General features: G+C 39.9%; 1 protein-coding gene across 6 annotated transcripts in view; it reads left to right on the top strand.

Annotated features, from left to right (window-relative positions):
• PCSK5 (proprotein convertase subtilisin/kexin type 5) overlaps window positions 1-13,166 on the top strand; it is a 507,422-nt gene that overhangs the window by 178,451 nt on the left and 315,805 nt on the right. For all 6 annotated transcript variants that reach the window (XM_060409352.1, XM_042243336.2, XM_042243335.2 and 3 more), the window contains 2 exons: window positions 2,109-2,197; window positions 5,490-5,662. In XM_060409352.1, the coding sequence (XP_060265335.1) occupies window positions 2,109-2,197; window positions 5,490-5,662 (262 nt within the window). The remainder of the gene's footprint in view (window positions 1-2,108; window positions 2,198-5,489; window positions 5,663-13,166) is intronic.

The following is a 13,166-nucleotide window of genomic DNA, read 5'->3' as shown; positions in this document are numbered from 1 at the left end:
CAAGATATTTAAAATGTATATACAAGCTATTATTTTTATATTTTATTAATACTAGCGAAAAATAGGTAAATTTTGAGGAATAAAATTATGATGCATGTGTGTGTATATGTACACACACATATATATAGGTATATGTAGATATGCTTATGCCATTTTATATAAATTTAAAAGATTTTAAAGAATAATTGTAACCATTTAAATGATATATAGATTAATATTTATGTAGAAGGAGATAGATGACATTCAGTTCAGTTCAGTTGCTCAGTTGTGTCCGACTCTTTGCGACCCCATGGACCTCAGCACACCAGGCCTCCCTGTCCATCACTGACTCCCGGAGTTCACCCAAACTCATGTGCATCGAGTTGGTGATGCCATGCAGCCATCTCATCCTCTGTTGTCCCCTTCTCCTCCTGCCCCCAATCCCTCCCAGCATCAGGGTCTTTATCAATGAGTCAACTCTTCGCATGAGGTGGCCAAAGTATTGGAGTTTCAGCCTCAGCATCAGTCCTTCCAATGAACACCCAGGACTGATCTCCTTTAGGATGGACTGGTTGGATCTCCTTGCAGTCCAAGGGAGTCTTCTCCAGCACCACAGTTCAAAAGCATCAATTCTTCGGTGCTCAGCTTTCTTCACAGTCCAACTATCACATCCGTACATGACCACTGGGAAAACCATAGCCTTGACTAGACGGACCTTTGTTGGCAAAGTAATATCTTTGCTTTTTAATGTGCTATCTCGGTTGGTCATAACTTTCCTTCCAAGGAGTAAGCTTCTTTTAATTTCATGGCTGCAATCACCATCTGCAGTGATTTTGGAGCCCAAAAAAATAAAGTCTGACACTGTTTTCACTGGTTCCCCATCTATTTCCTAAGTGGTGAAAGCAGTATATCTCTTGTATAAACTGATGTGTGCCTATCAGTTGTAAGCAGCAACTTGTTTATAGTTGCACGGACAGTAGTTATATCCCATGATGACAGTGTAGAATATACTGTAAAATAAATAGTACTAAAACAAAATTTGGAGTCCTGAGTTTTAGTCACTGTTGAGCTATTTTTGACGGATCTCTTTATGTCTCAGGGCCTCCTTAACTCATTTCTCAAAATGTAGGAAAGAAGGTGAGCTTTGGATTTCATCATCATAGAACTACACCACAATGGTTGTCACCCGCTTCCTGCACCCAGAGCAGGCATTAGTCATCAGTCTTCACCTTCTTTCTCTAGGCTCAGCCATGCCTTAGAATTATTCTCAGCACATACTCTATTAGGCCACCATTTTTAAAGAGCTTGTCCTTTGCACTTGACGCTTCTTTGCAATCCTTGGATAAGATCTTAGAAGTCCTTTCAGCTAAATGATTTTTGTGCTCAAAGAACTGTTATCATGGTAAAAATTAACAGAATATCTTTCAGAAAAATTTTGTACTTTGCTATCAGTCACATCTTCAAAAAGCAAGAAAAAAGGTGAAAACAAACAGGTGAAATAGGTTTTGATAATATATTGTATTAAGTATGATATTTTGACATGTAATTGATATGAAATAAGTGCTAATGCATTATTTTATGGTGTCTTTTCACTCAAGGTCTTTGAAATTCTGTGTTTATTTACAGCAGTCCCATTTTAGATGATAAATTTTCATTGGAGATTCTTGATGTGTATCTAAATTTCCAGTCTACAAAGTACTTCTTTTATTCACATTCTTAAGTTTTCTAATAATTGAGTGCTAGTTTTTAAATTTAACTAAAATTAAAATTAATATGCAGTCACACTTGCCACATTTCAGGTATCCATTAGACTATGCGGCTAGTGGTTACCATGTTGGATGTTGAAAGTTCAGAAAATACAAAGAAACATACAATTTGATTTTTAGCCTTCAAGGGGATTTTCTAGTTGAGAAAGCAAAATATCAAAAAATAAGCGTATAAAAATATAACCCAAAATAGAATATAATTAAGTGCTAAAAGTTTGCTATGGACAGACTAAGTGCCACATGGGTAGGAAGTTCCAGAAACACCCACAGCTTGCTACATTCTTCACCACTTTGAGGTCTGAGTGGTGGCAAGGACTTGCTGAGGTTGGGAGAATAAAGTGTGTGCGTGTGTTCTCCCTACAGGCACGGGACCCGCTGTGCTGGAGAAGTGGCCGCCGCAGCAAACAACTCTCACTGTACAGTCGGCATTGCTTTCAACGCCAAGATCGGAGGTACGGGACCCAGACTCCTGTGGATGCAGAAATGAGCCAAGAGTTCTGCTAACTCATTTTCAGAACCTTTTTGAACTAAAGACAAGCATATGTTTGCATAACAGTGTTCAACTACTTCCAACAGCAAAATGACTGTGTTAACCTGTGTTATTAAAACAAAGACTTTGAAGCAGCCCCCTGAAGTGTTGCAAACACAGAAATCTTTCTTTAAATAAAAATGAAAGAAGATTTTTCAGTAGCAAAAATGGGGTCATTAGCATCTATATGGAACTGTAAAATTGGTACCTAGGTCAGGAAGAACTAAAAAGAGAAACACCAGGCCAGAATATCTCTACAGAAAAAAGCATTTTGAAATTCTGTCAAACAGAAAATATTTGTTTTTCTTTCCCTTAGGCTTTACAAAAAGTTTCTTTCAATTTCAGTTTAAATAGTAAGATCTCCTTTTGAAAGAATATAGTAATACTATTACCATTAGTAATTATAGATTATTGGAAAAGACTTTGATGCTGGGACAGATTGGGGGCAGGAGAAGAAGGGGACGACCGAGGATGAGATGGCCGGATGGTATCACTGACTCGATGGACGTTGAGTCTGAGTGAACTCCAGGACCTGGTGATGGACAGGGAGGCCTGGCGTGCTGCGATTCATGGGGTCCCAAAGAGTCGGACACGACTGAGTGACTGAACTGAAATGAACGCACACACACAAACTCAAATATATGTATACTTACTACAGGGACCTAACCCAAGCAGTATACATTCAGATATTAATAGAAGCAAGTTCTCACTTTCCCATGTACAATCATCTTTGTTAGTATACCCTGGTGCCAAAGCCACACACAGATGGGAAGAAAACATTATAAGAGATGTGTAGATCCTGTTGGCTTTGGAAGTGTTCCCCTAGGCATCACCTGAAGAATTTCTTAAGATGAAGTTCCTGGAATTAGGCTGACATCCTCATTTCCAACATAATATGTCTCCACATGGTGAAAATGAAAGTGTTAGTCACTCAGTCATGTCCAACCCTTTGTGACCCTATGGACTATAGCCCACCAGGCTCCTCTGTCCATGGGATTCTCTAGGCAAAAATACTGGAGTGGATTGCCATTTCCTCCTCCAAGGAGACACTCTGAGGTCCCTGTCATTACTCTTCAGAGCTAACCCAGCACTTCTGACCTTGAGGGAATGAAGGCATGAACTTCTGAACCTCACAGATAAGCTACTCACCTAGCTGATAAGAACTGTAAAAAATGAATGTATGGCAATGCCTGACAAATGTTCAGTCATCCTGAAAACAAGAACCTTCTAAATTATAAATGTAACTCCTCCAGATCCAAGGCATGAAGTCTCACACTTAGTTAAATGAAATAAGTAACCATTCATCTTTAAACTTGCAAAAATAAAATTCTTATCAATTTCTGGTCAGAAAATTAATTTTACCCTGTAGATACAATTTTATCAAGCATGTTTTCATGGACTTCACATGAATTTCATGATGTAGAAACCAAATTCAGATGTGTAGACACTCCCATGTTTAGACATACTGGTTAGATTATTTCAGACCTCCCTGTAGTGGTGAAATAGTTCAGTTTTATGCTTTTAAATAGAAAGTAAGAATATGAAGTAGTTCATTTTACTTGGTGAAAACCATGCAGATGAGTTTTGAATATTCATGTCAAATCAAAACAAACTGATAGTTGCTGAGGACCCAGTGTGTGCAGAGCATCCGGCTGGGTAGTTTTCTCCCACAGAATAAACTGCTGAAGAGTTTTCAAAGTATCTTTTCCATTCTGGTAATTTTTAAAGGGGTAAGTTCAAAACCTTTGTTTTTTATATCATCTATTTTTCATGCACATGTGCTCAGTTGGGTCCAACTCTGTGACTGGATGGTCTGTAGCCTGCCAGACTCCTCTGTCCATGGGATTTTCCAGGCAACAATACTGGAATGGGTTGCCATTTCCTCTCCCAAGGGATCTTCCTGAACCAGGGATCGAACCCCTGTCTCCTGTATCCCCTGTATTGGCAGGTGAATTCTCTACCACAGAGCCCCTGGGAAACCCACCTGTTTATATATAATACATCTCCTTTAAAAATATGCAAGTCTAGAGGAAAAGATAGTCATGAGACATAGTAGCCAAAATCTTTAGGGATGTTTTGGGGAGATTTAAGGTTGAGTGGGTGTTTATTTCTTCCCTTTTTTGGAAACAATATTAAAGGATAGTGTCTTATCTGTCATGTAATTTTAAATGGTTTAGCTTAGTATTTATATTTTTAGGTGAAGAAAATGTGGCAAAATGTACAGTTGTTGAGCCCTGGTTATATCTGGGTTCATTGTCATTCTTTGTGTTTTTCTATGTTTGTAATTTTAAGTTAAACATTTTTAAAAGCACAAAAAATATATATGTCCTTCAAGAATATTTTTTATATTCTACCGGTTCCTCAAGCCACATTGCCTCTAAAGCTGCCTGATTAAGAGTTTTATTATTTAATCCTCATTTATTGGTAACCAATAAAACTTGAAATCCTACTAGATAACAACATTTTCCTAAGGAGTAAATTTGGACTATAAAGATACAATTTTAAAATACTATGATGTCTCAGTGATAGTATATAGCTTCAGCTGAAGGAAAGATATGTTTACTTAACAATTAGATGTTTCATTGCTATTGAGAGTCTATAAAATTAAAAGAAGAAAGAAAGCTTTGACATAAAATTTATGTTTAAGATTTTAGTCTATTTTAGCAAATTAAGGTTAATAATAAATTCCTATCTGTCTGGTGGGAATACTTACATGAAGATTAATGACTAAACATTGCCAAAATCCTTTGAGAATTATTTGATGTGTTACATGCACAGAGGGCATTCTCATTTATTATTTGACTTAATAAATAACTTGGCAAAGAAGTAGTATATTAAGTTCACATCAGTATTTCAGATTAGGAGCTAATATTAAATATGGAGGAAATTGGAGCACTCCAACTTGGCAGCTCTCCAAATTTTCGAAGACTGCTTAGGTTAGAATGTTTCAGACCAATTATGAGTACAAGGAACCTAATGAAGAAAAGTTTAGGGAAGATGGATTGCTTGAGGCTCTCTTTATCAAGCACTCATTTAAGACAGGGATAAAGAGAAGGGAGAGAATGTGGAAACATAGAAAAAGAGAACAGTTGGTAAAGAAGTTTTGATCTTTTACATGCAATATAGTTTCCATTTAAAAATGCTGCAATTGAAATATATCTTGGTCTGTTTGGATAAAGCTTCTAATAGAGTTGCTTCTCCTTTCTGTCTTGAAGGAGTTCGAATGCTGGATGGAGATGTCACGGATATGGTTGAAGCAAAATCAGTTAGCTTCAATCCCCAGCATGTGCACATTTATAGTGCAAGCTGGGGTCCAGATGATGATGGCAAGACTGTGGACGGACCAGCGCCACTCACTCGGCAAGCCTTCGAAAACGGTGTTAGAATGGTAGGTTTTTTTCATTTTAATTTTATTGGAGTATTGTTTATTTACAATGCTATGTTAGTTCCAGGTGTGCAGCAAAGTGATTCAGTGAAACATGTACATGTATTCATTCCTTTTCAGATTCTTTTCTCATGTAAGTTATCCCAGAATACAGAGTAGAGTTCCCTGGTAACCATAAGTTTGTTTTCAGTATCTGTAAGTCTGTTTCTCTTTTGTCAATCAGCTCATTTGTTTCATTTTTTTAAATTAGATTCCACATATGAGTGAGATTATATGATGCTTGTCTTTCTCTGACTTGTTTCATTTAGTATGATAATCTCTAGGTCTATCCCTGTTGTTGCAAATGGCATTATTTCATTTTTTCTGATGGTTCAGTAATATTCTATTATGTATATGTACCACATTTTCTTTATCCTTTCCTTTGTTGGTGGACATTTAGCTTGTTTCTGTGTCTTGGCTATTGTAAACAGTGCTGCAATGAGTACCGGGATGCACATATCCTTTCAGATTATATTTTTCTCCAGATAGTTTTTCCCAGGAGTGGGATTGCTGGATCATATGATAGTTCAGCATTTAGCTGTTTTGGGAACCTCCATGTTCTTATCCACAGTGGTTGTGTCAATTTATATTCCCACCCACAGTGTGGGGGGTTCTCTCTTTTCCATACCCTCTCCATAATTTATTGTTTGTAGACTTTTTAAAAAATTAATTTATTTTTATTGAAGGATAATTGCTTTACAGAATTTTGTTGTTTTCTCTCACACCTCAACATGAATCAGCCCTGCTGCTGCTGCTAAGTCGCTTCAGTCGTGTCTGACTCTGTGTGACCCCATAGACGGCAGCCCACCAGGCCCCCCCGTCCCTGGGATTCTCCAGGCAAGAACACTGGAGTGGGTTGCCATTTCCTTCTCTAATGCATGAAAGTGAAAAGTGAAAGTAAAGTCACTGAGTCGTGTCCGACTCTTAGCGACCCCATGGACTGCAGCCTACCAGGCTTCTCCATCCATGGGATTTTCCAGGCAAGAGTACTGGAGTGGGGTGCCATGTATACATATATCCCCTCCCTTTTGAAACTCCCTCCCATCTCTCTCCCCACCCCACCTCTCTAGGTTGATACAGAGCCCCTATTTGAGTTTCCTGGGCCATACAGCAAATTCCCGTTGGCTATCTAGTTTACATATAGTAATTTAAGTTTCCATGTTGTTCTTTACATACATCCCACCCTCTCCTGCCCTCTCCCCATGTCCATAAGTCTATTCTCTATGTCTGTTTCTCCACTGCTACCCTGTAAGTAAATTATTCAGTACCATTTTTCTAGATTTTACAATATTTATCATTCTCAGGGTATAGGCCTAGGAGTGGGATTGCTGAGTAATATGGTGGTTTTATTCCTAGTTTCATTCATATGATGAATTTCATATGGTCATAAGGTGGTTTTATTCCTTGGAAAGGAAAGAAAGAATAGATATGCAAAGTTAAATAGAGATACATAAAGAAGATTTCTATATATTAAAGATTAACTGCGAGGAGGAAAGAACAGTAGGAAAGGCAAAAAAAGGAATAAATGTAGAAAAAATACAATAGGTTTAAAAAAATTGAAAGTTACAATTATAAAGAAGAGAAAAGAAAAAAAGGAGAAGAAAAAAGGGAAATCTCCACAGAACTACAAAAGCCCAGTGTAGAGGCAGAGGTTTATGACGACAGTAAAAAGTGTCAATGAATATACACATATACATATACACCCATAACCAAATCAAAAGAGTCTAACAATAGTAGAGTACAATAGATTGACCCAGTGAACAAAGGAAACTGAAAATTATATCTATCAGTTAAGAACAAAACTAACTAAAGCACAAGCTGGAAAACAAAACTAAATCAAGGTGCCAACTGGGGAATAAAACAATGACAATAAAACTAACAAATATGTTCAGAGGAAAGAAAAGAAAGAATAGATATGCAAAGTTAAATAGAGGTAGATAGAGAATATTTATATACATTAAAGATTAGCTGCCAGGGGAAAAGAACAGTAGGAAAAACAAAAGAAGGAATAAATGTAGGAAAAAATAATAGGTTTGAAAATATTAAAATTTAAAAAAGAGAAAAGAAAAAAAGGGAAAAATACACAGAACTGCAAAAGCCCAATGTAGAGGCAGAGGTTTATGACAACAATTAAAAATGTGACTGAGAAAAAAAAAATCTCAAAAGCTTAATTACATTTTATAATGCCATTAAAATTGACAACTACAACAAAGTGGGGAAAGAAAAGGAAAGAAGAAAAAAATATCCGAAAGAATCTACAAAACAAGTGGAAACATAGGAATAGTAAATGTTTTTCTTGAGTCACTGCTGTCAGAGTCCTTTCCTTGCTGGGAGTCACAGTCCATCTCACCTCCCTAGGATGCCCTCCAACACTGTGCTGATCTCTGGACCTCTTGTGGGGGCAGCTCAGACTAATCTGATCCTACTCCTGTGTGTTCTTGCCTCCAATCTCTATTGCGGTCAGAACTAGGGTATTTTCTTTTGTGGGAGCTCTCAATGTCCTTTTATAAATTCCATAGACACAGAGCCTGCCCAGTTGATCATGTGGACTTAATCTACAGCTTGTATAGCTGGTAGGAAGGTTTGGGGTCTTCTTCCTTAGCCACACTGCCCCTAGATTTCAATTGGGGTTTTATTTCCACCTCTGCATGTGGGTTGTCCACTGGGGTTTGCTCCTGGGGCTGCCCTGGAGGACTTGGGTTTGCCCCTGTGAGGCCAGGTGTGGAGGTGGTGCAGCTGCTTGGATCGCAGGAGTTCTGGCAGCACCAGGTACTCAGGGAAATTGGTGGCTAGGGTAGCAGGAAATACAGTGCTCTAGAAGGGTATGCATATTCAAAAGCAGAGACATTACTTTGCCGACAAAGGTCCGTCTAGTCGGCTATGGTTTTTCCAGTGGTCATGTATGGATATGAGAGTTGGACTATAAAGAAAGCTGAGCACAGAAGAATTGATGCTTTTGAACTGTGGTGTTGGAGAAGACTCTTGAGAGTCCCTTGGATAGTGAGGAGATCCAACCAGTCCATCCTAAAGGAGATCAGTTCTGGGTGTTCATTGGAAGGACTAATGTTGAAGCTGAAACTCCAATACTTTGGCCACCTCATGCAAAGAGCTGACTTATTTGAAAAGACCCTGATGCTGGGGAGGGATTAGGGGCAGGAGGAGAAGGGGACGATGGAGGATAAGATAGTTGGATGGCATCACCAACTCAATGGACATGGGTTTGGGTGGACTCCAGGAGTTGGTGATGGACAGGGAGACCTGGCATGCTGCAGGTCATGGGGTTGCAAAGAGTTGGACACGACTGAGCAACTGAACTGAACTGAACTAAGAAGGGTATGGCAACCAGTATTGGTCAATACACTCCAGTATTCTTGTCTGGAGAACCTCCCTGACAGAAAAGACTGGCAGACCACAGTCTATGGGGATGCAAACAGTTGGACACGACTGAAGCTACCCTGCATGTATAGATGCAAGATTTTTTTGCCTGTGGCAGCTCTGCCCCAGTGAGAGTTGAGCATGAAGGTGGCGCAGCTGTTTGGCTTGCGGGAACCCTGGCGATGGAAAGTGTGCAGGGACACGGACTGCCTCCATCCCAGGAATTATGGCCCTATCTGAATCTTTTTTCGAGCCTCTTGTAGCTGGGGATCAGAAGGCTTCTTTGGCCAGTCTTCTCTGTAGCTCTGCCTGTTCAGGAACTTAGAGAGCTCCCTTTCCTGGGGTCTTTCTCTGTTCAGAGCCTCAGGCACATAGAGAGGCCCCCGTGGCTGGGGTCCTACTCTGTAGATCGGTGCATCAGGCATTTAAAGGTGTACCCTGGATGGGGTCCTATTCTGTAGTTTGGTGCATCAGTCACTAAAAGGAGTTCCCTGGGTGAGGTCCTACTCTAGTTCAGTGCATCATGCATTTGATGGGCCAGCCTCTCAGTTGTTCAGCTGGGGATGCTGGTGAGTCGGGAGAGAGGCTATGGTGATGGCTCCATCCCCTGCATGTGACTCAGCAGTATCACCTTGCTTCCATGGCTGCCTGGCTTTCCTCTACAGGCATTTCGCACCACAGTCTCCTCCCTCACATCTCCTCAATCTGTCTCTCCACAGTTTACAGCAGTCCTTGCCCTGGGATTGCTCCACAATCCCTAAATTCCAGCTCCTAGCCGCTGTGCCTTCCAGAGGACCCGCATCCCTGTCCAGGATATGTATGGCTGCAGCAAGGGCTGTCTGATTCTCATTCCATTTAGGCTGCCACAGATCAGCTGTTTCACTCTCGGCCTTAAATGTTTCTCCTCTGACTCAGACAGTTGCCCTGCTGTGGGGATCAGACCCCTGCTTCAGTTCCCCTACTCGTCGAGGGCAGGTCCAGTCCCACTAACACTCCTGTTTTTTCCCCTAGTTCCTTTGTCCTACCGAGTTTTGCCTGGTTCTATATATTCTTTTCCACTGGTCAGATACTCCTGTCTATTCTTAACTGGTGTTCTGCGTGCAGTTCTGTGTCTGAAAGCACATTCCTGATCCATCTGTGGAGAGAGATGTGCTCCACGTTCACCTACTCCTCTGCCATCTCGTTCTCCTGTTTGTAGACTTTTTAATGATGGCATTGTGAATGGTTTGAGGTGATACCTCGTTCTCTGACAATTAGTGATGTTGAGCATCTTTTGATGTGCTTTTTGGCCATCTGTATGTCTTCTTTGGAGAAATGTCTTTTTTAGATCTTCTGCTCGTTTGTTGATTGGGTTGTTTGGGGTTTTTTTGACATAGAGCTGCATGAGCTCTTTGTGTATTTTAAAAAGACCTCAGTTCAAACTGTGTTGCTTGGTGACCATGAAGCCACTTCTGAAATGGGTTTCCAGCTCTCCCAACTAGAGGAATGGATGGAGCTCTACACTGAGTCAGTAGACAGGATTGTGTGTCATATCTGTCCTGCAAATAAGCTAAGGGTTAAAGAGTTGCCTCTGATAAGAACAGAAGTATATTTAGATGCTTAGATTTGTTCAAGGGAAATATTTATTAATATGAATGTTAGCATCATCATTGTTGTTGTTCAGCTGCTTAAGTTGTGTATGACTCAGTGACCCCATGGATTGCAGCACACCAGGCTCCCTGTCCTTCTTTATCTCCTGCAATTTGCTTGGGTTAATGTCCGTTGACTCAGTGATGCCATCCAACTATCTCATCCTCTGTTGCCCCCTTCTACTTTTCCCCTCAGTCTTTCCCAGCATCAGAGACTTGAGTCAGCTCTTCATATCAAGTGGCCAAAGTATTGGAGCTTCAGCTTCAGGATCAGTCCTTCCAATGAATATTCAGGGTTGATTTCCTTTCGGATTGACTGGTTTGATCTCTTTGCTGCCCAAGAGACTCTCAAGAGTCTTCTCCAGCACCACAGTTTGAAAGTCTCAATTCTTCAGTACTTAGCCAACTTTATGGTCCAACCTTCCTATCTGTACATGATACTGCAAACACCATAGTTTTGACTATATAGACCTTTATTGGTAAAATGATGTTTCTGCTTTTTCATACACTGTCTAGATTTGTCATAGCTTTTCTTCCAAGGGGTAAGGGTCTTGTAATACTTGGCTGCAGTCACCATATGCAGTGATTCTGGAGCCCAAGAAAATAAAATCTGTCACTGTTTACACTGTTGCCCCATCTGTTTGCAGTGAAGTGATGGGACAAGATGCTATAATCTTCATTTTTGAATGATGAATTATAAAAGGCCGTTTTTTGACTCTTCTCTTTGACTTTCATCAAGAGACTCTAATTTCTCTTCACTTTTTGCCATTAGAGTGGCATCATCGGAATATTTGAGGTTGATGATATTTCTCCTGGCAATTTTGATTCCAGCTTGTGAGTCATCCAGCTTGGCATTCTGCATGGTGTACTCTGCATTTAAAAAAAAAAAAAAAGTTAGATAAACACAGTGACAATATACAGCCTTGACGTACTCCTTTGCCAATTTTGAAACAGTCCATTGTTCCATGTCTGGTTCTAACTTGTTGCTTTTTGACCTGCATACACGTTTCTCAGGCAGAAGGTAATTTGGTTGGTATTCCCATCGCTATAAGAATTTTTCACAGATTGTTGAGATCCACACAGTCAAAGGCTTTAGTGTAGTCAATGAAGCAGAAGTAGATGTATTTTTGGAATTCTCTTGCTTTCTCTATGATCCAGTAGATGTCAGCATTTTGATCTCTGGTTCCTCTGCCTTTTTTAAATCCATCTTATACATCTGGTAGTTCTTGGTTCACATACTGCTGAAGCCTAGCTTGAAAGATTTTTAGCATAATATTGCTAGCTTGTGAAATGAGTGCAATTGTGTGGTAGTTTGAACATTCTTTGGCATTCCCTTCCTTTGGGATTATAATGAAAACGTTTTTCAGTCCTGTGGCCACTGCTGAGTTTTGCATATTTGTTGGCATGTTGAGTTCAGCACTTTGAAAGCATCATCTTTTAGGATTTGAAATAGCTCAACTGGAATTCTGTCGCCTCTGCTAGCTTTGTTTGTAGCAATGCTTCTTAAGGCCCAGTTGACTTCACACTCCAGGATGACTGGCTCTAGGTGAGTGACCACACCGTTGTGGTTATCTGGATCATTAAGACCTTTTTTGTATAGTTCTTCTGTGTATTCTTGCCCCCTCTTCTTAATATCTTCTGCTTCTGTTAGGTCCTTGCCATTTCTCTTCCTTATTGTGCCCATCTTAGTCTTAAATGTTCCCTGATATCCCCGATTTTCTTGAAGTGATCTTTAGTCTTTCCCATTCTATTGTTTTCCTCTCTTTGTTTACATTGTTCACTTAGAGAGCTTATTTATCTCATCTTACTATTCTCTGGAACTCTGCATTCAGTTGGGTGTATCTTTCCCTGTCTCCTTTGCCTTTCATTTCTCTTCTTTTCTCAGCTATTTGTAAGGCCTCCTCAGACAACCACTTTGCCTTCTTGCATTTTTTTTCTTGGGGATAGTTTTTGTCACCACCTCCTGTACAATGTTATGAACCTCTGTCCATAGTTCTTCAGGTACTCTGTCTATCAGATCTAATCACTTGGAATCAATTCATCACCTCCACTGTATAATCATACTGGATTTGACTTAGGTCGTACCTGAATGGCCTAGTTGTTTTCCCTACTTTCTTCAATTTAAGCCTGAATTTTGCGCTAAGGAGCTCTTCATCTGAGCCACAATCAACATCAGGTCTTATTTTTGCCAACTGTGTAGTAGTATTCATCAGTATGTTAATTTTTAATTTGGATAAATTCTTGAAACCATGAGATTGAGAATTAGAGATGTTGAAATCCTCCAGGTGGTGTTGATGGATTGTCCCACAACACCCTTCTGTGCATATCTCTTGGGTTGTCCTCTCCTTCTATCCCAGGACAGATCTTTACCTCTTTCCCAGAACAAAATTATTTTTATTCTCTTCCCACAATCCCTAACTGGGCAGCTTAACTCATCATCCTTTTCTTGATTTCACTAAAGAATT

The sequence above is a fragment of the Ovis aries genome, chromosome 2 (genome assembly GCF_016772045.2).
Source record: "Ovis aries strain OAR_USU_Benz2616 breed Rambouillet chromosome 2, ARS-UI_Ramb_v3.0, whole genome shotgun sequence".
Taxonomy (NCBI): domain Eukaryota; kingdom Metazoa; phylum Chordata; class Mammalia; order Artiodactyla; family Bovidae; genus Ovis; species Ovis aries.
The sequence above is the reverse complement of the archived record's forward strand: the minus strand, read 5'-3'. Positions and strand labels throughout refer to the sequence as shown.